This window comes from Cyprinodon tularosa, unplaced genomic scaffold (assembly GCF_016077235.1).
Source record: "Cyprinodon tularosa strain WSP-4 unplaced genomic scaffold, ASM1607723v1 ctg4, whole genome shotgun sequence".
In the NCBI taxonomy this organism is placed as follows: Eukaryota; Metazoa; Chordata; class Actinopteri; order Cyprinodontiformes; family Cyprinodontidae; genus Cyprinodon; species Cyprinodon tularosa.
The window spans coordinates 2019417-2046145 of record NW_024039118.1 but is presented as its reverse complement, the minus strand read 5'-3'; the positions used below and the strand labels follow the sequence as shown (position 1 = coordinate 2046145).

At 37.2% G+C, this 26729-nt stretch overlaps 1 protein-coding gene across 2 annotated transcripts in view; it reads left to right on the top strand.

The window, feature by feature from the left end:
• malrd1 (MAM and LDL receptor class A domain containing 1) overlaps positions 1-26729 on the top strand; it is a 68737-nt gene that overhangs the window by 31830 nt on the left and 10178 nt on the right. For both annotated transcript variants that reach the window (XM_038298002.1, XM_038298000.1), the window contains exons 19-26: positions 2265-2510; positions 3658-3815; positions 14283-14463; positions 18636-18764; positions 18859-19017; positions 21655-21812; positions 22997-23198; positions 23708-23986. In XM_038298002.1, the coding sequence (XP_038153930.1) occupies positions 2265-2510; positions 3658-3815; positions 14283-14463; positions 18636-18764; positions 18859-19017; positions 21655-21812; positions 22997-23198; positions 23708-23986 (1512 nt within the window). The remainder of the gene's footprint in view (positions 1-2264; positions 2511-3657; positions 3816-14282; positions 14464-18635; positions 18765-18858; positions 19018-21654; positions 21813-22996; positions 23199-23707; positions 23987-26729) is intronic.

The window sequence follows — 26729 nt, the reverse complement described above, 5'->3', positions numbered from 1 at the left end:
CCTTAAACCCTTTTTGTGATGTTATGCTAAAGCAAATAGAAATGATTTTTTTTTTTCAAATATTGGCAATACATATGGATGATAGATGAGGAACTTACAGCAGAAAGAGTAATAAAATCACTTATAGATTAAAATGGAGTTTACATCCACTGGCTCTCAGTAATTGAGCAGGAAGCGAGGAGAGGAATTGTAGCTAAAACCAGATCTTTCTGTCAGTGTGTTGGCAGGATGTACAGTAATACAGATGAGACAAGAAGCAGCAGGAACTGTAATTGCAGACCATTGCTCCTCAGGGGCTTTTTTTCTGCCAAGCCTCAGTCTATATACCATCACCTGATGCAGCAGTAAGGCGAACTGCACCCCAGAAGCATCTTCTGTTTGTTCTCTTAACGATACAGCCACTTTATAGTGGATCATAAAAATGATCATATTTGTTTCATGAATAATATGCTAATTTGTTTTCCATTTAATACAGTTATGAATGCTCACATTGGAGTATGTGAGCATGTATATGATTTATGCAACGCCATAAAATAAAACCTTGAAAATTAGAAGCAAACAAATCAGCATAGCAAATGTCCATTCTTTATTAAGATCATTATCAGCTTGTTAAACATGCAGCAGTGTTCTCTGCCTAATGAAAGTGATATATATTATTTTCCCAGACACAAGGTTGTTTTTAATTGTGTTGCATTAAAAAGTTAATCCTGTCAATATTAAATAAACAGAACAATTCACAAATCAGATACGGAAGGTTCATAATTTTTTATTTAATCAACCAATGTTAGAATATAGTACAATTAACTGTCCTTTTAATCTTGCGTAGCTGCTGACCAGCTCATGAAATAACTCTTAAGTAAAGTAATAAGGAAATATGGGGATAGGTGGAGGGCATGACTGTGTGGGATTAGTCTCAGAGAATGAACAAAAGCTGAAACAAGATGAAACAGTTTATTTAGACAGTGCAGACACAATGCAGCATAATGATGAGCCAGAATGTGCAAAGCAGGAGCAAGTTGATTGTTACAGTATATCTTACTTGGTTACTTTTGTTTGAAATACCAAGTTCAATTAAAATCCCTCCACTAGAGGGGAGTATGTCCCTCAGGGCAGCTGATCGGATCATGACCCTGAAGTAATCCATATAAAACATGTTTTGAATGCATTTTTTCGTATGGGTAACAGTGAGAGGGTGAGCGGTGTGGAGAGGCAGTGACTGATTTAGAAGATCCTCTCTCTGTAATATATGTTTTTTTCTCTAAAATGCAGGGGACAGTTGGGAGTCAGGAGTCCCCTCTTCCTGGCTTCCTCTGTCCCTTTTGTTGGGTCACATTGCTTCTGGTTCTCTGCACCTCAAGAGAAACAAAGGATTAGGAAGGACTTACACCCCTTTCTCGTCTTTAATTACAGAGACCACCCTTCTTCCTTTCTAACATTCCCCTCACCCTAAAGCTGAGCACTGACCCTGCTGGAATGCTAGGCTCCAATAAAAGCAGATCCCCCACCACCATCCCCTTCCAAGCATCGCCATCAATGATACAGTGATTTGAGCCTAAAGCTCCATGCTCCTGTGTCCTTTCTAAGCCTCTTAGAGAATCTACAGCTCTGTGCACAGAAGGGTGCCTTGAAGGTTTTACAGCACTGCTGGGATGCTGGTTAATCTTGTGAAAAGTTGTGTTTTTTCAGTGTCCAGATTTCTTCATTCTGTTTTCCATCTTTTAAAAGTAAAATCTGGCAGATTAAATAATGCACATATTAACTGAAAATTAAGTTTGAAACATGATGTGTTGAATATAAAAAAAGAGATAGAAACTTCTATGATTTATATGTCAAAAGATTTGAAGACGTTTAAAGGCATGTGTTTGTGCTTCCTGTCTTTTTTAGTTCAAAGCTATATATTTGATCTGTTTGGATATACTATTGGATATACATTCTGTTTTCAGTGGTGTTGATGAAAGAAGTTTAATTCTCACACTGCTACCTGCCTTTAGTTACACTATTCTTGAGTCTGCAGCTTAAGATAACTGTTATCTTTAAGCTTTCTAATTAATTTTAGAGCAGGTAGTAACTTGATTATCTTACCAAGGCCAGAAGATTTTTCTGACCACTGACCAAGAAAGATTGAAGCATCTTAAAGATATTATTCCTTGAATACATCACTGAGTTGAATATTAAACAAGCTGAACAGCCCTTCACAGAAAACGAATCAATGTGCAAATAAGGGCATATGGGATCATTGAGATTATTTATCTTCTTTTTTCCAGGGTTCTGTCCACCAGGCGCATCTGTTTGTGGAAAAGGCCAGTGTTTCACACCAGAGCAGAGGTGTGACTTTGAGGATGATTGTGGCGATGGTACGGATGAGAAAGACTGTGGCACCTCCTGCTCTTTTGAGAACGGCCTCTGTGGCTGGAAGAGCTCACTGGCTGATAACTTTGAGTGGGCACTTGGTACCGGATGTGTACAAAGTATACGGCCACCATTCGATCACACGCTGCAGGATGAAAACGGTATGGGATCAAATTTAGTCCACAGCCAATAAATCTGTTTAAATAAATTGTCTAGATTGCTGTTTATTTACTAAGGTCTGATATTTTTCACAGCATGAATGAGAAATAGATAAAAAGAAAATTCTACTCAGGGCACAGACTCAATCAATGAGCTGTTACACAGTATGATAATATCCCTAAAATTGGGAACTCACAGTATTAATCTAAATGTCATTAAAATCTCTTTGAAAAGGGGCATTGCAATCAAAAAAATGTAAATAAATACCAAAGTAAAGCTTGGTAATTAACCCATCCTAATTATTAAACATGCCTAAGTAGTCAAGAAGTGTAAAAATAATTAGGAAAAGACTAATTTATAACAATGTATAAAACTTGGGTTTTAAAACTAACACACATACTGTTATCAGAAACTTCATAGCTACAAGCCATTAAATTATATTTAATTAGTATTGAACGCAGAAGAGTATGAATATTGAATATTGAATGCCAAGGAGCATAGTAGTGTGATTATTAGCATTAACTTGTTGAACATTGCATGCTGAATATGAGATGCCTGCATCCTCTTTAAATCTTTTGGAAGTAATCTGATGAGAAATGAATTAAATCTGATTACTTAATTAGGAACCTCTATTTAGGTTAAGAAAATTGATCCTTTGTCCAATCTGCAGCCCCCTCACATCTGTTTTTCTACCATTGTTTTGTATCCCAGAAGAAGAAAACCCCAGAAAAGCACGAGGGTGTTTTTACATTTGCAACTAAATATCTGGCTATAACTCTTGTAAATATGTCTTTGGTGTAATGGTAAATGACTGGAAATTAAAGATTAACATAATCAAATAAAACAGGGTAATTATCACTTTCACTTCTGCAAAGCATTAAGCAAATTATCCAGTGAACAGATTAAAACGTACTATTCGAAGCAGTGGCCAGATGTGCTTTCAGACATAAAGATGACTTTTCCAGATGCTTTCTTTGATTTCAATTCAGCAATGTTACAATGTTCCTTCCCTCTTTATGAATTTTCCTTAACAAACAACGAGTGACCAGTAGCAGTTTTAAGCAGTTTTCCAGTGGGTTTAATAGATTCTTAAATTTTGGCCTTATTACTCTTCTCCTTCATCTCCTCTGATCTTCTTTGCCTCTCCAGGCCATTTTGTGTATTTGGAGGCGACGCCGGTGGGACTGAAAGGCGACAGAGTTCACATCAAGAGTTCGGTTTGGAAAGAATCAAGTGCTATCTGCAAGCTGTCCTTTTGGTACTATCTTTCCGATAAGGCCTCAGGGACCATCCGGCTACTGATCAAGGTAGGCAGAGCTTTGATTGAGTCAAAAAAAGAAGATAAGAGGAAATTAATTCAGTCATTTCGCTTTGTCAGTCATGGTTACCATGGTAACACTCAGCCAGTGAAGCCTATAATTAATTATGTAAATATCCACACTATATTCATAGTAAATTGGTTAAGAGTTTGATAATGCTGCCAGTCTACCAGTGTTTGATCTGTGGCTGTTGGATGGGAGAGAATTGGGGGTCATGGTTCTCTCCTGGGCCAAAAATTCCCCTACCCCCACCATCTTAATGAAGTTCATTTCAGCAAGCTCTTAAAAGGGACTATCACATCATCCTATAACTATACAAATTATATGCTTGCATTAAAATAAAGCAATACACACCAACCGTTTGTCCTGATAATCATTACTTAGTCCCTTTTGAGCTTGAAAATATTTTTTTTCAGGCACTATCAACACACAAACATTGTTGTCAGTATTTAATCACACCACCATCCACTTGACAGATCCAAGACTTTGGCAGCAGCTTCACTTACACAAACTTTCATTGTGTCTTATTCCACTTGTCATCTTATATCTTTCCTTCAACACCTTCCCCAGGGAAATTGTGTCAAACAAGTTATATAATAACTCAAAAAAGTGCCATAATTTAGTCAGAAATCCTTTATATATTTGTATATTTAATCTTTGCTGACATGCTGATGGTCCTTAGGTATATAGTTGTGTACTTCGGTGGGCACCGTCTCATCCGGTGGCTGCCTGGCTGGGCCTGTGGGGTCCCCACTAGGGGGTGGTGCGTCCCCAGGCCTTGGACCCCTAGGCTCTCACATGGGTCCACCTTGGGGGTGACAGGCTGCCAGCGACCTAGGCACTATGGCCTCTGAGCCCCTTTAGTGTTTGGTCCATCAGGGGTCTGGCTCTGGGTGCTCTTGCCAGCCCTTCAGTGGTGGAGGGGCCATCCCTATGTCTACCCTTCTTCTGTCCGAATGATCTGGGCAGCCTCTAGATATCTGGGGCTAGGATTGGCTCTTTATTGATCCAGGGCCCTGTAGGCCCCTGTAGGGTGAGTCTGGGGTCACCCACACCTGCTATTGATTTATATTCTGAAAAACATTTGGCATATTGTGTAATCCCCATAGGTTTTGCCACCCACACACATGGATATCTAAAGGATACCCACTGCTCTTGAAGCTTTTTCTTGATGTTTTATTTGGCTGTCTATTGTCTTTTTGCTTTTGTTATGTTCTCTGTTTTCAGTTCCTCTCATATCATACAGGTGTGGGAGGAGATATGTAGGAGTTGCTGTATATATTCTGTGTGTTTGCTGTATTTTGAATTGAGAAAGCTTTCTGGATGGGAAGCGAAACATCTTCAGTCTAGGAAAACAAAGTCTAGTGGTTTGTTTTTTTAACTGTAATGTTTTGGAATACTATGACCTGGATGACTGAGAATCTCCACCAGCACATTCTGTGTTATTTTTTCTTATTTTCATGCGGTGTTTCCTGTCTTTATCTCTATCTCTTGGTTTGTATACCCTCTTTCTTTCTCACCTCCCTTTCCATCCCTGTTGTATTTGATTTTACTCCCAAAATAACTTTAAATAAAAGTTTAATATACAAGTACCTAGCAAAACCTTATGACAACAGTCATATTAGTCTGCTTGTAAAGGAAATCTATTGGGCCATCATCTAGCTCTGGGACATCTATTCCCAGAGCTATATTGGCAAAACAGAACACACAAAAATAAGAAATCCTTTGTATGACACCAGAAGGAGTTCAGATATGGAAATATATAAAGTTATTTAAGTCTGTGACTCTTAAAGGTTTGAAGCTTAATTGGCCTCATATTTTTGCCATAAAAGCCTATGCGTAAAGATGGAGCAACATAGATTCAGCTTTTTTTCCTCTAGATTTCTTTGCTTATCCATTTTCTCTCAGCTTTGTTTAACTTTAGCTCACTGAAGGTCAAGCCATTGCTGTTGACTCATTCTCCTCATATGTCTGTGCGGTAAAACTCTATCCTTTATCTTTTCTCTTATGAGAGAGTTTTTTGGTTTGATTTCCCTGGTGAAACAGTTTTTGCTGCTGCAGACTTATAGTAGTATATATATATATATATATATATATATATATATATATATATATATATATATATATATATATATATATATATATATATATATATATATATATATATATATACATTAGATGAGCTTTATTGATTAGATGAGCTTTATTGATCTCACAGCGGAGAAATTCACTGGTCACATATTGGGCATAGTAATTAAAGAAGGTGTAAACAAGGAGGAAAAAGGTGCATTAAGAATAAACAATATATATACAGTATATCAAGGTATATACAGTATATCAAGATAAATAAGAATTAATATATATATATATCACAGGGTTCCTTAAGTACAGTGCTTTTAAAATGCACCTTTCTCTTCTGAAGTGAAAATGTGCTACCTTATTTAGATGAAGGGATGTTGTTGCCCAGAGTGGGGGTTCCCAAACCTTTCCATCAACCCTAAACAATGTTAGCTCTCTTGCAAACCCACAGACGATGATAATTACATTGATAATAATCAATTCTATTGGTCACTGCAAATGTAAATTTTTTATGAAATTTGACCTCTGTAGTTAGCCCATCCCTAGGGAGCAGGGGGCAGCTTGGAGCATATAGTTGCTGCCTCTTGAGAATGCAAGCACTCTACTATGTCCATTAGGTCACCACTCCATCAAATGATACAAAAATCAATACAGTATAAAATGCTATGCAATTCCAACATTGAGGATCTGATCTTCAGAATGTTTGTGTCTCAAACAGAGCAAACATATTTCTAAGCGCAGAGCAGATCTTCAAAAAAGGTGCAAGGTGATTTGCACTTGCAATTCCGCAGACAATGTGTGCAATCCATTCTTTCAAAACAGTTATTTTCTTTTGTTTTTTTAACTATGAGCATTTTTAGTTTGAATAATTTTTACTTTTTATTTTTTACAATTATAAATTTTCTCCATTTGCATGGCTTTAGGCATCCTCTTCCTTTTATGACTAATTTTAAACTGCCTGTAGAACAATGTGTTCAGTTTCATGCACAGAACCAAATCAGTTTGCAACTCTTAATATTTGCACAGCAATCTTTGTAGATCCCCCCACAACATGCCCACTTTTTGCATATAAAAAAAAAAAAAACCTTGTAATTTAACGCCACCTTTTCAGAATCTATGATTAGGTCTGTAATTTTGTAACTGCCTTATTTAAAATTCTATTAAATGACACTCCTTCCACTATTTTCTACAGTGAATAACCCATTATAAAAACGTGAAACAAACCTGAACTCAAAAAATTCTTTAAAACTGCGTGTCTGCAAAATGCTGCAATATTTGAAGATTGCTTTATACACTTTATTCCACCGATATTCCCTTAAAAGCAATATCGTGAATAGGATATTAGAAACTTAAACGATGGGATTTAATAGTGTTATAGGCTCTGTGCTGATTGTCATTGATTATGTGACTCCTGTGAGAAGCAGGAGATGATAAATGTCTGCTCCTTTCTCGCATCTGGATGGAAAATGGAAGATTTAGCTTACAAAAATGGTTTGCTGTGAATAGTAAAATAAGCCATTAAATTCTATACACAGAGAGAGAGATGGTTTAAACCCTGGAGACAGGCGTAGAAAATGTTACATTAGTCAAGCTTGTGTCTGTGTGGGTCAGCGGGCGTGTGTTTTTGTAAAAAAGACAGATCTGATGTTCAGTGTAACTTGGAACTCCTATGGTGAATGTGTGACCTTGCAGGTTCAAAAGCCATTAGCACTTACAGAATATTGCATTGTGCTTTCATGCATAACATGCACTTTTATGGGCTTGATAATTTACTGACTCCATAGAGAGTAACTTAAAACACACACACACAGATATTTTGTAGGAGCAGAAATAGAAGAGAAGGCTACACATAAGCAATGCATCTTGCCAGTGGGTACCTTGTGAAATTTACGAAGGTCAAAGATTGTTACAGCAGACCTTGGGTATCAATCTTAAAAGTCATTCATGATTAAGTTAACAGGCTTTTGTTACAGAATGAACGACATATGGGTTTTAAACAAAGGTGACTTGGGGGAGGCTTTTTTTCAGATAAAAAGATGGCTGTTACATGATATACATTGAAATCACTGAAGTATCAATTTAATCAATTAACTATATTGCAGGTAGTTAAAACAAAAACAATGTCTTTGCTACTCTTTCCCTTAATCACCTGCATGATGGTTTGAGAAAAGAGTTGCTGTTGCAGCGTTTTGCTTGTCCTTACAGTATCCCCCACCTATTAAGAATTGGAATTAATTTCCCACCTATAAAAAAATGGAATGAAAAAAATTTTAGTCAGGGCATGAGCCTTAAGTTAAAACAATTAATTTTCAATTCAACACAGTTTATTTATTAAGTACCAATTCACAAGCAATATAATCTCAAGGAAAGCCACCTGGTTGCATAGTCATTGACCTGCAGGACATGCTCTTCCTGGATGGGCGTGCAGCAATGATATTCGCTTGTATTTTGTTTTTGACCCTTCAGCAATCCCTCACACCATGCATGCAGTGACAGGGTAAGCATATAGGGTAAAGAGAAAAAAAACAGTAGCATAGTCAAGTTTATTAGGACTGAAAACTCTGGTAAAATGTCGGTTTGTGCATGACACCTGATATTGGTCTCTACACAGACAAACTCACATTCTGGTCTTGCTACATGTACTGAGGACCATGTCACATTGGCTTCCATTTATTTTCAGTCATTTTCATCCCTCTCTACACCCTCCCTCTGACAATAACCCCACACATAATCATTACCAGTGCATACCTCACCATAAACCTAAACTACGGTAAACTAAACTCACACCTCAGTCCTAAACCTAACTGTTAGCAAAATAGCTTGTGACGACCAGGAAAATGTACTCACTTTGCAAGAAAAGGTCCTGAATCTGATGGTGAAATTGGATAAAATGTTTCTCATTCTGATGCAAAGTTAATAGCTCACATTCCCCTGTCTTGCTTTTGTAGTAAGGGTAATATGCTGACTCCTATTTACTTCTATTGATCTTCACCCCTTTTCAACCCTTTCTATACCCTTACTTTAAACCCAAGCATTAACATTGCATTCCTAAGCCTAATCTTAACCTAATTAAGGTGAGGCCAAAACGTCCTCATCTTGCTATAGTCCTAATTTTTCCAATAGAGTGCGTTTGTTCAAGTTTACCCTTCACAAACCAGCATCACTGAACAACATTTCAAAACTCTGAACTGCACTAAATCTTTACACAATATTTGTGAGGGACATCTGGAGTAAATGTGGAGCAATTGTGCTGTGTGGCAGTTGCTGAATTACGAACAGCAAACCAAAACAAAAGAGGAAGTCACCAACAGTGTCAAAGGATTTTGAATTCTGAAATTTAACAGAATTTCTGAATTCACATACAGTGAATTCAGATCTCACAACATCTGAGAAAATCCAATCATTTATGTAGCCATCAGTGGTCTGCTTGTGTTCCAAATCATATCAGTTCTATATTGGTGCTTCTTGTAGTGTTTAGCTGTATTAGTGAGGGAGTAAACGTGGATGAAAAAAATTAAAAAAGCTTTATGTTTTCACACTACAAAATTTGTGGGGTAAAATTCCTTCAGGTCTGACTTGTGTATTAATCGTGTATTGTTTATTTTCTCTTTATTTGGAGTAAAACAAACATAGCAAACCATCTCAATGCTTTGTTGTAGCAGCAAAGATGGATACTGGACAATCCCTCTTAGAAGCTGCAAAACGCTTAAAACTAAGATGGAGGATCACCTTCTGTAGGACAGACGGTAAACATACGGCCCCTGTAGAAAGCTAATGGTTGAGATCAAAGCTTACTAATGTATCAGAATGGCTCAGTGTAGACCCAAATCCATGGAAGGATTTGTGGCAAAACATAAAAACCTCTCTATTCAATCTGTCTGAACTTAAAATATGTTAAAAAGATAAAAAGTCATAAATTTCACTATATCAAGATGCATACTTCTTTAAGTGTGCATGAAAGGGTGAAATGACTCCATAAATTTGGGCTGCAGGCTACATCTGAAAGCTGTACTTTTCATGACAGTTTAAATTCCCACTGTAACATTTTATGTTGATCTATCACATTAAATACTGATGGAAGTTTGTGGTTCTAGTCTGACAAAAGGTGGAAAACTCAAAGGCATATCATTAGTTTAACAAGGACCTGCATCACCAATTGAATATGCCATGACTTACAAATTATTTCAGAAATTTTAATAGTTTTTTTAGGGGATGTTTTGTAAATTCATCTTCCCTACCAAAGACATGCCTTATAAATAAGCCAGTCCTTTTAACAATGATATAATAAATAGTCTGCATCTTTGTATATTTACTCAGGTTTAAAGTTTTTAGTGAGCTGGCATTTTTTAGATAACCTGGCACAAGCCAGATTTATAGGTTTATTGTTCAATTTAAATTCTACACAGTATCCATCTTTAGAAGATCTCCTGTGGAAAGTGTTTGCAAAAGGAAGGATGATTTAGTATCATTTTTCAAGCTGGTGGGGTAAATTACCAAGAGGCACCAGCCTCCCATGTTAAGCTTTTAGCCAATTGTAGCAGTAGTAATTGGCTGTGATGTATCATTTGTACACAAACATGTATTCATGTTCACTTACCATTTTTATGTGACATTTACTTCATCCACAATGATTCCAACAATGTTTTACTGGTTCAAGGATGAAAGCATGTTGTTCCATATAGAATTGAGCAGCCCTGACTCCAGGCTCCCAAATACCAGCTGGTAATCGCTACCGATTACTTTTTTGTCATTGCCGCCAAGTTTTACAGCAGAAATGCCAGTAACAACAGGATCCCTCTGCAGCTTTAGATTTGTTTCACAACTAGCAGGGTTAAATGATAAATCTAACTCTTGCCAAATCTGGTCGGGAATAACATGAAAACGTCTTTCCCATCCATAAAGGAACAAATGGTGCTTGTTTGCTCCAGCTAAAGCAGACTACATAGCGGAGTCTGCGTCCACTGGCACAGCCATGCTTGTTTTTCTTTAGACCGCTGCTGGTTGACATCATACACATCTCAGGTTTTCATTGGTTGGATATTCAAGATTAATGCATATATTGGCTTCTGGCTAGATGTATTTTTGGGAGTTTGTGAATTAATGTGTCATGATTTTATCTAAAGATCTGAACCGCATGCAGAAGACCAAACAAAGAGACCAGGGAAAAGTTTAACAGGTTTTATTGAGAGTAGGTTGAGAGGAGTCCAGTGCTGCTCTGAACACTGTCGAACCGGGACTGAAAAGTGAAGGGGAAGATTCTGCGGTTAGTTCAGGCTCAGTGGGAAATTTGTGTCTTTGATTTGAAGAAGGGAATTAAGGCAACAGGACTCACGTTTCCAGAAAAAGGTGTCTCTTGTTGAATCCAGTCGGTGTGGGTTGTTCCAGTGACTTGCTCGTTCGAGGGCGGACAGGGTTTAACCAGGTTGAGGTGTTTCCTTGAGGAATGGAGGAGCTGACTGCCACTTAGTTTTCCTGCGGTACTTGAAAGGTTTCTTGTGAAGATTAATCCCCTGCTCAGAGAGACGCCCAAACAATCCTTGGGGAAAAGTAGATCCAAACCACTAGCTTGAATCCTCAGCTCAGTTTGATGCTCAGAGAATCCTTCCAGGGGGGAGAAGGTCCAAAACATCCAGTTTGCAGGATGACTTCCTGCCGAGAGACAAAGACAAAAACAGCAAGGTTAAAACTCAGGTTGACAAAAACTCAGTTTGACTCAACAAAACTCAGCTTGGCTAGAGTACCCAAAACTGGCAAACACTCTGGTGTCGAGGTAGTGGCAGTCAGAAGCATAAAAGTCCTCCGGTAATGAGGTAACTATCCGCAGGTGTGTGAGGAGGCCAACGAGAACCAGGCACCGCCTGGTGGAGGAGGGAAGACAAACAAAAGCCCGAACCACACAAACTGGATTCCTAACATAATGTTATCAGATCTCGCCAAAATATCATCTCCATTTAGAGCCAAGCGTGTGATAGCCTGAGAGAAGATTCTCTCACCATAATCAATGACGCAGGAAACCGCTGATTAAATAAAAATCATTGTTAAAAAGATTATATTATCAAGTAAACAAAGTCGGGTAGTATATTCTCAGTGATTTAACATTAACACAATGGTCTCTGAATTGAATATTATTTCAGTTTTAGCATTGTCTTGTCATCCATCAGAATAAGTTCACAACTGCAACATATTTGCACTCAATCCTAAATTTTTGTTTGCAGTGCCAGGACTGAAAGGTCCTGATAACAAGATCCAAAACAAATCAAACAAACTAATCAAGTTTATATGCCAAAAAAGCAAAGTCAGAGCTATCAAGGCAAATTTGTATGTTGCTCTATGACTGCTTTTACAGATTGAGTCATTACTTCCTGACATAAATCTTAATACAGCCTGCTGTTACTCTACCTATTAATCTGTCTTGGAGTAACAAGATTATTTTGAATCTAGGGCGTCAGAGCAGAGGGGACAGCCTGTGCAAGCCATGGGTGCATTTCAATATACCTTACAGTGGAGGAGTAGAATGTGACTTTGTTCGTCCTCTGTGTTTTTTTCAGTAAATTAGACTAGAGCTCTGCTCACTGCAGACAAGACTATGCTCATTTCTTGCAACTTTAAATTCAACTAATATAAAATATTGTCTTTTAAACTCTGTGTTGCTGTCTGCATTCACTCAAAGTTTCACACTACTAAAACTAATTACAGTATGTACCTTAAAGCTGGATTTACAAAAAATAAAATTCTTAGGGTAGCCAATAATGTCCTTTGTGATAGTCAGGGACTGTTCAGAGTCCTCTGGTTCTGCTTTGCAGAGGTTTACCTCTGACCAGGGCATGAAATTGGCACCTGGCAATGCGCCAGGAGCACCTATAGCCAAAAGTGGCATTTGCAGGTTCCCAAATGGCATATATCATTTTAAAAAATGTGCATGCCAGAACCAGTTTTGGCTCTCGCTGTCACTTCAATCCGCTAAATGCAGTTAACTTTTACGATTTGTGGGTTAAACTGTCAAATCTACCTGCCATGTTGGGGGTAAGACAACACTCAATGCTGAGGAAGTGTGGTTGACCAATCATATAGGGTATTGTTTTGTAACACAAGCCCCACTCTTTACTAGGATTTTTAAAACAAAATGTGTCGACATATAGCTGACGTAAAGAGTCCGCAGCCTGTAACCAACCAAGAGATAGATGATGCTGATTTTAAAAAAAAGATAAACGTATTTGTAGAAAGTTAATGCCATTTTGATATTAATGTAAAATTCTAGTGTTGAACCTAGACAAAAACAGTAACCTAGAAACAATTGTACAGTTAAATAGATTTGCAGCTGTGTGTTAACTTGATAAATGAGACCATCATTGAGATGATTTTATATGTGTCATTTTCTGTTCTAAATGTTAGCCACACCAGGTCAGATACAACTGTCATAATGTAGGTCTAGTCATAAAAGAGATTAGCTGGTTATGTAGCGAGCAGAAACAAAGGACCCAGAATTCAGCCAGACAAGATCAGATAGCTTAAAACCGTTTATTGTAATGTAAACTGCAGCAGGTTGAATCACCAGCATCAGCAACAGGAACCACAGGAGGTAGAGATTATAGGTTAGTGACCAGAGAGAGAGACTTAGGGAGGTGTTAAAGTCAGTGATACTTTGGGCACTAACCTTGACTAAAAAGACCATCCAACTTCTGATGGTGTCATCTTGGCTTTCTGATGTGGAGTCTAATGAAAGATGTAAAATGAGTTTGGTGGTGGGTAGAAATCTTTTTTTAACAAAGGATATCTTATTTAACTGTAGGCAGAAATGTAATATTATTACAATATATGTAATATTTTTACAAAATGAGTATAGCAATACAACTTTATTGCTGTCTCTTTATTTGCTCTGAATTGAGTAAGCCAAGAGGCCAGAACAGTGTATTTATATTGAAAATGTGTCAGTATATTGTTTATATATATTGAAAGCCTCTGGTGAGGTGATGGCTTATGGAGAGCATTCCCGTTAGCAGTTTTAAAGCAGCATTAACCATGATTTAGAGTCTGAGCAACAGCAGCATGGGAAAAGACTGAGTGAACTTCCAGAAGGGTATACTCTGATTTGTCTTTAATATTTTCCATATGTGGTATGAAGCAAATCCATCAGCAATGCACTGTATTCTAGCCATGTTATGTTAATGACACTTTAATAAGTCATCCACTTGCCAAAAGAACATACTTTTATTCCATTTTTCCTCAGCTCTGTTCTCTGGTGACATGACTTGTAGTTTGAAGGATGAATTTCTGTCAGTAATTGCTGCTAGAGCTTTGAAACCTCTTGTTATAATAACCAGAGCAAAATGTGAAATGCCACCACATGGTGTGTCTTTTGTCATCTGTCCTGCACAGACTGAGAACAGCATAATTGAGATGTGGAATAAGACGGGGCATAAAGGGAACCATTGGAACCAAGTTGTGGTCCCCCTAAGGAAGCTCAGGAACTTTGAGGTGATTTTCGAGGGGATCCGCTCCAAAGATCTGAGCGGAGGAGCCGCCCTGGACGACATGGAATACATCGACTGCGCTCCGAGTAAGTGCTTACAGTTGTATAATATCTCTGACAGACACAAAACCAAAAAAACATAGATGCTGAGATCTTCTGAGAGAATGACATTCTTTCTCCGTTTTTCCAAGGATGCATTATTTATATAAGTTCTTTGACATGTAATTCCTAAAAGTGTAGGAGCTGTCAGTGAGCAAAATGTTATGGAGAGCTTTTCTATGCTCACCATCCGAACTGGTAAACTGGACAAGGTAGCTCTTGAAGGACACCTGGGAAAGGGATCATTGAATGGTATTCAGCAACCCTTCAGCACATGCATTTGAGATGCTTAAAAAATAGAAGGAAATACAAATCTCTATTTTGCTTCCTCTATTTTTAAGCAGCTTTAATTCAACTTAACCTTTAAACTAATTTATTGTTTGTTCCAACAAAGTTCGTGTCAGAAAATGACGCAGGTGCATATCACTCACCTTTTCATTTCAAATTGTTCTTTGCTTAAAGCATTTTGTGCTTAATAAGGTGCCATGATTGTTCATTTTGAAGACCTAAGTATTTTAACTTCAACTTTTTGGACCCAAGGTCCCATATTTTTTTTTCATCACAACACCCACACAACAACTGACCTCTCTTCCTGGACCTATGAGCTTCAGTCTTTTTCCTTCCTCTTTAGCATCAATCATCTGGACAAAACACTGCAGTCAGTAATGCTAACATTTACTTTCATAAAGGACTTTGTCTCTGAGTGCCTTTGCAAACTGTTATCTGGCTTTCATGTTGCTTTTGGAGTAACAGCTTCTTCCATGCTGAGTGGTCTTTCAAATGTCTGTAAAAGACTTGATACACTGTGGATAATGAAACATGCTCCAGTTTCAGTCAAAGTCTTTTGTTTTTGTTCAGGGATTGAGACACATCTTTAGCCTCTAAAACAAGTTCATGTAGAGGACACAGAAACTGTCTCTTTCCTTAATTGTTTGAAGACCACGCATTCCAACAGTGTTATGTGACTATACTGGCGTACAGCTGTTGTTCTTAAGCATCAAGAAATTTTAAGCTAGGATTAACCGGATTTTTGAACACCACAGTTCTCTTATTATTATTTTGGCTCTGTTTTCTTTTTTTAATGATGTCACAAAAGGAAACATTATGTTTAGAGTGTCCACTTAAATACTTACAAGATTTAGGTGATATTGTTGCTATAAAACTTTAAAATCTTCCTGTACACTTACTTAAATTATTTTAGGGCATATTCATTTAAATATATTTAAAATTTTAAGGAAGTGATTTTGAAGACGTCTCTCTGTCAGTATTCTGAAAAAAGCAAACAAGTCTGATTTAATGTATGATGTATAATGTAATGATGGCAAAAAAGAAATGGTTAATTTTTATACCGTCATGTTAGTATCTGGTTTTAGTTGTATACACATATATTTACCACAATTAATAGAAAATGGTTCAATGTTCTAAGTTGGTTTTGTTGTTGTTGTTGTGTGGAGGTTTTTAAAGGACACAAATGCAGAGATGGAAGCTGAGGTGGTTTCTTGCAGGTTTAATAACCAATGGTGGCAGCAGAAGCTTAAAACCAGAAATCACCAAACACAGGAACCAGAGCAAAGGGGAACACGTAGGTGAAGGAGGGAATAAACAAATGAAGAGAATCCAGTAAACAGTAACTGCAGAGGAGGAGTATAAATACAGAAACAGAACAAAGAATGGAGTAATCAACTGATTGGGAGCAGGTGTGGACTGAAGGATCTATAAGGGAGCTAGTGGAAGAAGACTGACAAAAAAGGCAGGAACAGGGAGTAAACAATATATACATAAGAACTCAAATACAACCAGAAAACAACTAGATTGACACATACTGGAAATTAAACCAATTACCTAGGAAACACAGAAAGACATAAATCAAAGTGTAACTGAAAACTCAAAAAGAAATACTTAAACAGAACCTAAAGGTTCAAAATCATGACAGTTTAAATGTGATTTGGCGGTAGCCATCATGAAAAGGGTTTGTTTACTAGAACTTGTTGGACTGAAACATGCACAGAAAAATAGCAAACAAAAGAAAATTAATTTTGAAAATACGGATATGTTAAAGTAGCTTTAATATGTCAGTACTTTATCAGAGTCTAACAGTAGACCCAAACATGGAGGGAGATTTGTAAGGAATTTCAGGAAGCAACAGAAAAAACCACAGAACATTATTATCATTGGATAATAAAAACATCATTTTTGTCATCTAAAGTGAACCGACAACATAAGGTTTATAATAACAAACACTGAGAGGGTGGCAATCGGACCGAGGATGCACCAAAGTAAAATTCAGTTTGTGTAGCCAGTTCTTGTTCTTTGTCCATTTCTGGAAAATAACAGATTTGAATTAAATTAATAAGGCAACAAAACAATCATGACCGATCATGGATTCCAAAAGTTGCATGTTAACAATATTAAAAATCCTCAGGACATTTGGTTTCTAAAGAATCAGGACAACCTATGATAACTTCATTTCACCTATTTTCCTGGCTTTAAAGTATATTTTCTAATCTTGAAGAATAAGATGAATCTATCTAGTGAATATATTGAATGGCTGTTCCAGATGATAGTTTGAGGTATGAAATGCAGGGAAAACAGATTAAAAACTGAGAAGCTGGTGAGTGTTGAAGGAAAGCATTTTTCATTGCTGACATTTTGCTGTCATGCTATGGTTGATGTTTGTGTCCGAGACAGATGCTCCAAATTAAGATGGACCTGGCACGAGGCTGGGCAGCATGTGGGATGTTTCTCTACTCCATCAAGGCCGTTTCTCTCTGAAGCACACAGGCATACAGTAAACACACTTTGGGGGGAGGAATAAATACTGACCTCTAGTTCAGTTGAGAAGTACATCAAAACACTCTGAGGGGTGTGTACGCAAAGACTGACAAGCAGACAATCTGTCTCCCAGAAACCAAATTATTCAAACATACAGTCTCCATCAACATCAAATAGAAACCAAAATGGATTTTTGATTTACTCTGTAATGTTTTTAACCCTGCCAACCTCCGGGAAGTCTAACTTTTTGCCAATCATAGATTTCATGCAGTGTTGATTAATTTGTTATTGAAAATAACAAAGTTGTTGTTGAAAATGTTGCTGTTTTGTGCTTTTTTTCTTCTCCAAGGGTTTCAACCTGGAAAGGCAGGGAATTTAATTTAAGTGTTTCAAAGGTCTAGGTGGGAGTGGAAATGATTTGGAGACATTAAAGGTGTCTAAATAGCCTATCATTTTGCTTAAGAAGCATTGTCAGAGTCTAGACTATGCTTTATGTTTAATCATATTAGTTCCATTACTTAATTTCATTCATATATCCATTTATCCATCCCTGTGTTCATTTGCGTTTTTGTTTGCCTCTAATTCCATCTTTCCGTTTATCATTCATTGTAATCTAAATGAGTAAATTAATTCCTCCATTTATCACTGTCTGTTATTTCATACATTTATTCATTTATTTTTCTACCCTCCTATTCATTTGTTTATAAATTCATTAATCCAGCCACCTGTTAACTCTTCAACTATTCATTCCTTCATTTATCTGTCAATTCATTCATTTTTACATTATCCATTCATTCATTTTGCATTGCTGTTTTAAAACTATTTGGTGATCTGTTTAATTCTTCACCTACTGATTTATCTTTGCGTTAGTCCATTTATTTGTTTTTCTTTTAATTTTCCCAATTGTCTGTTCATTCATACATTCATAGATATATCCTTTCTTTCTTTCTTTCTTTCTTTCTTTCTTTCTTTCTTTCTTTCTTTCTTTCTTTCTTTCTTTCTTTCTTTCTTTCTTTCTTTCTTTCTTTCTTTCTTTCTTTCTTTCTTTCTTTCTTTCTTTCTTTCTTTCTTTCTATCTTTCTTTCTTTCTTTCTTTCTTTCTTTCTTTCTTTCTTTCTTTCTTTCTTTCTTTCTTTCTTTCTTTCTTTCTTTCTTTCTTTCTTTCTTTCTTTCTTTCTTTCTTTCTCATATATATAAAACAGGACTGCCATGTGTCATGAATTAATTTAAGCCTGGAAAGCAGACTGCTTTGGAATTAAAAAATAGGCAGAAACTCTTATCTCCCCTCTTCTTCCTGAAACTAGACAAAGCCAGGGGACAGGCTGGTCCGCTGTCTGGCCTTTTAGTGTTTCTCTCTGCTAAAAAAAAATTCATCCTTCTTTTTTTAGGCACTGTGGAGCCTGGTGACTGTCCTAAACTCACAGACTTTGTGTGTCAAAATGGTCATTGCATAGAGTCCCACTTGGTGTGCGACAATAAGGCAGACTGTGCTGATGGATCGGATGAGTGGGACTGCGGTGAGAAAAAATACAACATTTTGTCATTCAGTGTTGAGGATTCTATCATGGCAAAGAAAAATCTTTTCCCCCTTTTCCTCTACCTTTCTTCTAGCTCACATATTTGGCTCACCGGGTGCTTGTAACTTCAACATGAAGGAGGACAGGTGGGAGCAGAGATGCCAGCTTTCTCAGGACGGCGATGACGACTTTGATTGGATGATCGGCCACAAGACAGAGACAGGAGCTGGACCACAATCTGACCACAGTCCAGGTCTGCACATGCTCAGATGTCATCCTCATTTTGTTGGGCACTTTCTTGTAAAATAAAAAAAAAATGGATAAAAAGTCAAATAAAACTAAAAGTTTAATTGTCCAAGCTCTAAATATCTGTTATAGAAAATAGATGTTTGATCTGAGTTTTGTGGCTGCTTTTTGGATATAGAGTAACTGTCCCAAAGCACCAGGTTTGCTGTTTTACCATGATTCAATTAATGCTTTTATTTTTAAAACGAAGGGAACCTGAGAATAAGGATATGTTAAAAAGACTTGATGTAAAAACAAGATTAAATACATACAAGCCCTTGAAAAGGAGTTAACATCCTTAAAAGATTTCCTTCATTTTATTATTTTTTACATTTAAATGTTTTAAATAATGAAAACAACGTGTTTTGAAAAAGTGTTTTATTTCATCAATGCTTGTCCAGACTCAGGTTTGGCCATATAAGACAGCAAAATCCATTGTTCTTATAAATAAAACTATAAATTATCTAGATTTGAAGCAGCAAAACAGCCTACAACTTTCACAGGGTGTTGCTGCTAAAAGTGATCACTGTTGTCCAAAACATGTACAATCACACAAATAATGGGGAAAACATAATTTTTTTCACACCGGGTGAAGTTTGTGTTGATAGCTTTTTATAAAAATAAAATGGTTATGTAACAGCCTTTCATATTTACACAGATTATCTTTGTCTAACATTAAAATGTGTTTGATGTTATAAAATACTTGAAAGAAAAAAGTAAAAAATTGAAAACATCTTTGGGGCAGCAAATACTTTTTCCTACCACTGTGTAAAAATGTTGATAATGACATGATAAATGGTAGCCAAACTGTTTCATCAGGCTAATTGAACTTAAGCATCCTACTATAGTTTGCTGAAACTGATTTAGAGTTTAGTTACACCAGTATCAGCCATCCACTCAAATATTGTTTCAAGACAGAACCAGATATTATCCTTTGCTTTTTTTCTTGAAATAATAACAATGCTGTCAGGTAGAATCATTTGTCTAAATTAGGAACAACAACAGTTCCTTTCCCTGACACCCTCAATGTGTCCAGCTTTCTTCCAGCGTCTTTGTACTTTCAACTTGATAGCTGAAAAGTGGCAGCTTCAGAGATCTTCTGAAGGCAGGGTTAATAAAAACATCCAGATGAATGAAGTTAAACAGATAATAAAATAAATGGCCTTGTTTATAATAAGCAGAAATGCCAGACTTTTTTTTTTATACATATTTTTAGTAAAATAAAATGTTTGTTACCTTAATCTATGTAAGAAAATGAAATACACAGCTTTCTTCTTCCTTAAGATGCTGTATTTTCTGGTTTGTTTCTTTGTCTTCTGCATAGATGATGAGGGAATGAGCTAAATCAAACAATAAGGACAGGATGATCACATTTTTTGGTAGGCTGAAAAGAATTAAATGAAAACTCACTGGCATCCTTTTCTTGAAATTGGAGAATTTACAAAATTTAAGTCAACACAGCTGCTTACAGAGCTTTAACCTTTAAACCAGGCACACAAGGGGCAACTCTCTTTATGATTGTTGGGGAATTTGGCATGAAGGGTCTTTAGCACTAAATGCATTTATTTATCATACCTTCCTAATTCAACATCAGTAGCATAAGTAATTCGTCCAACTTTTTTACAGCCTTGGCGTACTTTCAAAGGTGGTACAATATTACAAATTTCTGCAAGACCCTTTATTATGGTGGCTATAATGCTGTAACAGCTACTATCTTCTTAAAAGTATCACATTTTATATCATGAGAAAAAAAGGAAGGATTTTATTTCTAATCATGTATATTTTCTGTTTTCCTCCTATGATGTTTGTGTAAAGCTGCTGGTAGGATGCACAGTGCTGAGGCTTTCTTTTACTCATCAAATGAAGACTCAAACTTCACAAAAATTTTGTTTTTCTTTCCTTAGTGCTTTAGCTGACATCAGAACAGATTTTTATGATTGTAATTGCTGGATAATTAACTTTTAGAGGAAAATTTGCGACATCCTTACTGTGGTTAATGTACAGTAAAGTTAAATCATTCTTTTTTGTAGATGCTGTTCACTCAGTTCAAAAGCCCCCTGGTTGTTTTATACCATGCACTACAAATTTGGGGCTCAGGCTTTCAAGGCATAGCTCCGACATTTTGCAGTCAGTGTAATCAGCTTTCACAGGCCAACAGGTTTTATTGATTGAAAAGATGAATGTGCTCCATCATTGCTTTCTCTCTGCATTGGGGCAGATAAGTAAAGATGAGAACAAGGAAAACATGTTTGCAGAGCTGATCTATGACAGCAGTCTTTGGGAGTTTTTGTTTTGAGCCACAGGAGAATCAAGCGTTGTGGGCGGCAGAAGGGTTGCTGTCCGCTGTGGTTTTTGATGGCCTTAAATTGCTCCTAACTCATGTGGAAAACTCCCACTTTGTTCTGGCTTTGCACAGAGACTGTTTTATCTCCGAGCTGAAGAAACTCTGCTGCATTCGGCTGGAGGCATCACCATTTCACAACAATCCTCTTTGATCCAAACATTGTGTTTTTGTTAATATTAGAGCTGGAACTCTGCTGGTGTAAAAACTTTAGGTCCTATCATACATTAATGTAACATGTCTTTATTATATCTATCTCCATAGATGGAGGGGGGAAATTTCTGTATATACACTCAGCCCCACAGAGGGAGGGGGATGTTGCCAAGGTGACCACAATGAACCCCTTCCCTGCCAGCATTGGTCTATGTCGCCTCCGCTTTTGGTTCTTCATGAACGGCTCTCACAGGATGGGAACTTTGAAGGTGATCCAGTCTTTCAGAAAATCATTAAAAGACATTTTATCAATATCACGATTTTTGTTTTTTACTCATTTATGTTTTGTTTGACTCAACATACTGCATTGCCACATTTTACAGTCTTAGTCAATCCATACTCACAGGAAGAGCCTCATATTTTAAACTGCACTGCACTGTTTAATCTCTTTTTCTGCACAATGCTTTTCCTAAATTCATCTTCAAAAATAATGACAAACAGATGCTATAAGAATCATAATTGGATATAAAGTTTCTTAGTTTACAAAGTTAAAGAGCTTTGTAAATATAAATACTCTGCAAGAACAGTTTTACTATGTAGATGTGTGGAAGGAATAGGAGAGTATTTATAGTTTAGTGCAAAGCTGCTCTTACACGGTGAATCAGCAGTTTTGTTCCAGGGTTCATCATACCAGCAGTTTAAATGCTTTATAAAAAAAAGTGTATTGTTCATTGCAAGCATAGTTCAAATGTTACATTGACCATAATGCAAAATGCATCCAACCTGCATGTTTTCACTTATGTCTCTGAATGACCTTTTGAAAATGAAAAGTCTGATCAATTTTATTTTAAATATGGATAAATCTGGACATCTATGAAAGGAAAAGAAAAAACTATCTTTACTTCCAGTTTTCCATCCATCCATCCATCCATCCATCCATCCATCCATCCATCCATCCATCCATCCATCCATCCATCCATCCATCCATCCATCCATCCATCCATCCATCCATCAGCGGTCACAGCTATCCTTTGCATTCGTGGACTAAAAAAAAGATTTTCCTTATTGTGAATAGATAGTCCTATGTTAAGGCCAGTCAATCTACAAGATGCTCCACCCCCAGGTACCACCTAATTTCTAAGTTCTTTTATAAGCAACCCTTTTAAAAAATCCTAGTTGTTAAGATAATAGGTAAAGACAAAAAGATTTGTTTTTTATTTTGGCTTTGGACGTCATAGGGAGTAGGGGTCTTTAGAAAGCCACGGAAACTACAATAGCTGTAGTAGACCTGCACTCTACATCACTACAGCTGCTGTAGTGATGTTGAGGGCAGGAAAGCAGGACAGTTATTTGTCAACAACAAAAAAATCTACAGGCCACTTCCACCAGTTAATGTTGGGTTATTTTTAATATTAGAAATCACCCAATACATTCTAACCTTCATGCATGCTAGGTATATACAGTCGGATCTGGTGGGGCACCTTTGCTTATGTGGGCCGCTACTGGAAACCATGGAAACCAGTGGACATACGCCAACATCCTTTTGTCCAACACAGAAGATTTCAGAGTTACCTTCGAGGGGGAAGTTGGTGGAGACATGTGGACAGACATTGCCCTGGATGACATTTCATACACGGCAGAGTGTATGGTTGGAGGTAAGGAATTATAAAGCTTTATTTGGCCTTTTTGCTCTTTGGTTTTGTTTCTCCCCTCATTTCTCCTCCTCCAACCACTGTCCTCTTTTTCATTTCCTCCAGTTTTCACCTTTTCCTCTTTTTTCTTTTATGCACTAATGTTCTACACTTCTTCCCTGAGTTTCCTTATAAACAACGTGAACCCATAAGGAGAGGGGTAGAAAGTTAATGGAGCCTGTTGGCCTGTAGGTTTGTATAAATTTACTCTGGAGATCAGGTCAATGCTTAGGGGTAGCACAACTGGAGGAAAAGCAATTACATTTATATTGTGTTGTTTCCTTAGCCTCACCTCTCTTCTCACTCTTCACCTTCCTCGATCAACTTTCTCAAGGCTTTCAGATCATAAAATTCCTGTTTCTGATTCAAGCAACACTCAGAGTTTCTTCTGTGAAGAATGTCTAATTTGTGTGAGCCAAAACTCAATGATGAAGTTTGCTAAATTTTAACATTTACACTCAATTCCATCCTAGGACCAGTAACTCCACAGCCGATGACCTGTGACCCTGAGCAGTTCCAGTGTGCATACTCCTTCCAGTGCATTTCAAAGAGCTGGTGGTGTGACGGGTTGCCGGACTGTGCAGATCAGTCTGATGAAGAGCTCTGCCCAACAGCCCTGCCGGGGACCGTCCCGCCTCAGGACGGCTGTCCTGCTGAGAGTTTTCAGTGTTCAGACTTCAGCTGCCTCCCTGCCTTACTGCGCTGTGATGGGGTCTATGACTGTCCAAATGGAGAGGATGAACACAGCTGCCGTAAGTATGGACGTGGTGTCATTTTGGAAGTTACACTACAGTAAGACTGTTTTGTCATAAGTTATGTGTTATAACTCAAGTTGAACACATTTCTTTAAAGTTAACTCATAGAAGTGTTAAACATGCTTAAGTCGTGCTAGCTTGACATGGTTTTTGACTTAAAAAAAAAAATGTGCTGAGGAAGAGATGGAAAGGCATTATTTGAAAATGTTCTGACATGATAAAATAGGTGCAACTTGCCGGATTACATGTTTACTAAAACTTAAAAAGTTTGGTCAAAGTTTGCATCATGCTTGGATGTAAACTGAAAGATTAGTTGCCTTTATGAAATATAGAATAGCCTATTTAGAGCAATCCTGTAATTTACCTTTCACCTGTTGCTGAACAATGTCAGTCTGCTGAAGGAAAGAAGTTTGCAACACTTCTCCCTTGTTTATAAAAGGTCAAATTTGGCTCTTTGGATTTGTTTCTAGTTGTAAAAAAATGTAGACCATGATTAAAACAGTTATCTTCTTAATGTAATTTTTTACCTACTACGAGATGTTTTTTTTTTCTGTGTTCATAGAATGTTTAAAAACAGAAAATAAATAATATTTGGTATAAAAGTATGGCATTAATAATATTAAACTGAGCAAAAATGTATTAATGTTTAAGTTTTAATTTATGTGCCCGATTTATAATTTTTTTTGTTTCCCTTTTACACAAAAGCAACTAGACTATTCTATATAAGAATCTGTTAACTATTTCATCTTTTTTTTTATCCATCTCTGAGAAAATATTTTTCAGGGGAACATAAAAACGATGCGATATCTGTTGTAAAAATGAAAACATGAAATGAAGACCATTAGAGAGATTGAAACTTTGGCTGTAACTATAAATAATTCCTTGCTTTTATGTAAAAAAAAAAAAAAAAAAAAAAAAAAATCAATGTTTATATGTCTTCAAAATGATGATGTAGTACATGCCCACCTTTCACTATGAGAGATGAAAGGAACCACAGTTTTGCTTTAAAATATGGATACAAACATATATACCTTCAGATCTTAAAGTGTGCATAAAAACACAAACAAAACTGTTAATAAAATGATCATTATTAAAGAAAGCATCAGGTTCCTGTTTCCTAATCGACATTCCAGTCAGCTCTTAAGAGTCCCAAATAGTGTTTAAGGGTGTAAAACTCTGAATTGCCTGCTTAGATGTATTTTACATTGCAAATAAAACTTCCAATTCTAACTTGGTCTTAACTGAGTGCCCATTAATAATCAATAGATAACTGGTAAAAAGCTGATTGGTTACCTAAAGAAGCCAACATGACTGCATGAAGTCAGTGAATGTGCAGCAATAAATCACTTAGAGCAAGCATTTTTTGACAGTGGAGAGAGAGAAAAAATACAACCTTTGAAGCCCAACAGTACCTGGTTTAGTAATGAAAGGCCAGGGGCCCTTTATATGGGAAAGCTAAACAAAAATATTACACAAAAGTGGCAATCCTTTCAAGTGTTCCATTCAGGGAAAAGATGCAGTTAAATTCAGAAGCACTTAGACATGATTCTTTTATGTTAGAAAGTAAAACAAGGAAGGTACCAAATACCCCTTAACAATCATAGACAGGTTTCAGGTATTATAGGAGACAATCCCCCCCCTTAATGGCAATCCCCCCTTTAACGACCGACCCCTAGAATCATAGACAGGTTCAGATATTACAGGCTAACGATGGAACTAACGACCCATTCATCGGTTACCATTGCATGTTTCCAAGCGATACAAGGCGTGTCTATATAAGACTCAAACTCACTGCGGATCCAGATATTTGAATTGAGAAAGCTTCCTGGAGAGGTGGCGAAACGTCTTCAAATCTTGAAAACCAAGTCCAGTGGATATTTTTTGAATTTTTACGGGGGTACCAAATACACTTTGTCCATGAAAAACAAAAAATAATCTGATAGAGCACAAAGTTCTGGCAGCCATGATTCCAGATGATTGGAGAGTCAAGCTTAGAACAATGGGATCCAGTATTTGAGGCGGACAAACAGATTACTCAAAACTTTTATTGGAAACAGAATTGCAGTGAGCGGCGTTGGCATCTAAGGCAGGAACCTCTGGTCTTACAGTTTATTCCAAGCCTAGAGGGTGAGGCTGCCGGTGTCAATTATGTTCTCGGAAGTCTGAGCTAGCTGATAAGTAGTGAAAAGAGGTGCTGAGGGAGAATCCAGAATGGAGTTGGGAAACAATTCCAGGTTCAGTTCACAGAAAGGCTGAAATCCACCAGGAGTCCACCAGTATTTGAGGCGGACAAACAGATTACTCAAAACTTTTATTGGAAACAGAATTGCAGTGAGCGGCGTTGGCATCTAAGGCAGGAACCTCTGGTCTTACAGTTTATTCCAAGCCTAGAGGGTGAGGCTGCCGGTGTCAATTATGTTCTCGGAAGTCTGAGCTAGCTGATAAGTAGTGAAAAGAGGTGCTGAGGGAGAATCCAGAATGGAGTTGGGAAACAATTCCAGGTTCAGTTCACAGAAAGGCTGAAATCCACCAGGAGTCCATAGACAGGTCAGGCAAACAGATCAGACGGAGCATGAGGCTCAGTGGTTAAGAGGCAGAACAGGTCATGAGCAGGCAGTCAGAAACACAGGAATGCTCGAATACTTCTCAACGATGGCTCAAAAATTATCTGGCACTGAGGACTTGTCTGAAAGCTGGTTAAATAGAGAACAAAGCATTTGGATCAGACGAGCAGTAATAA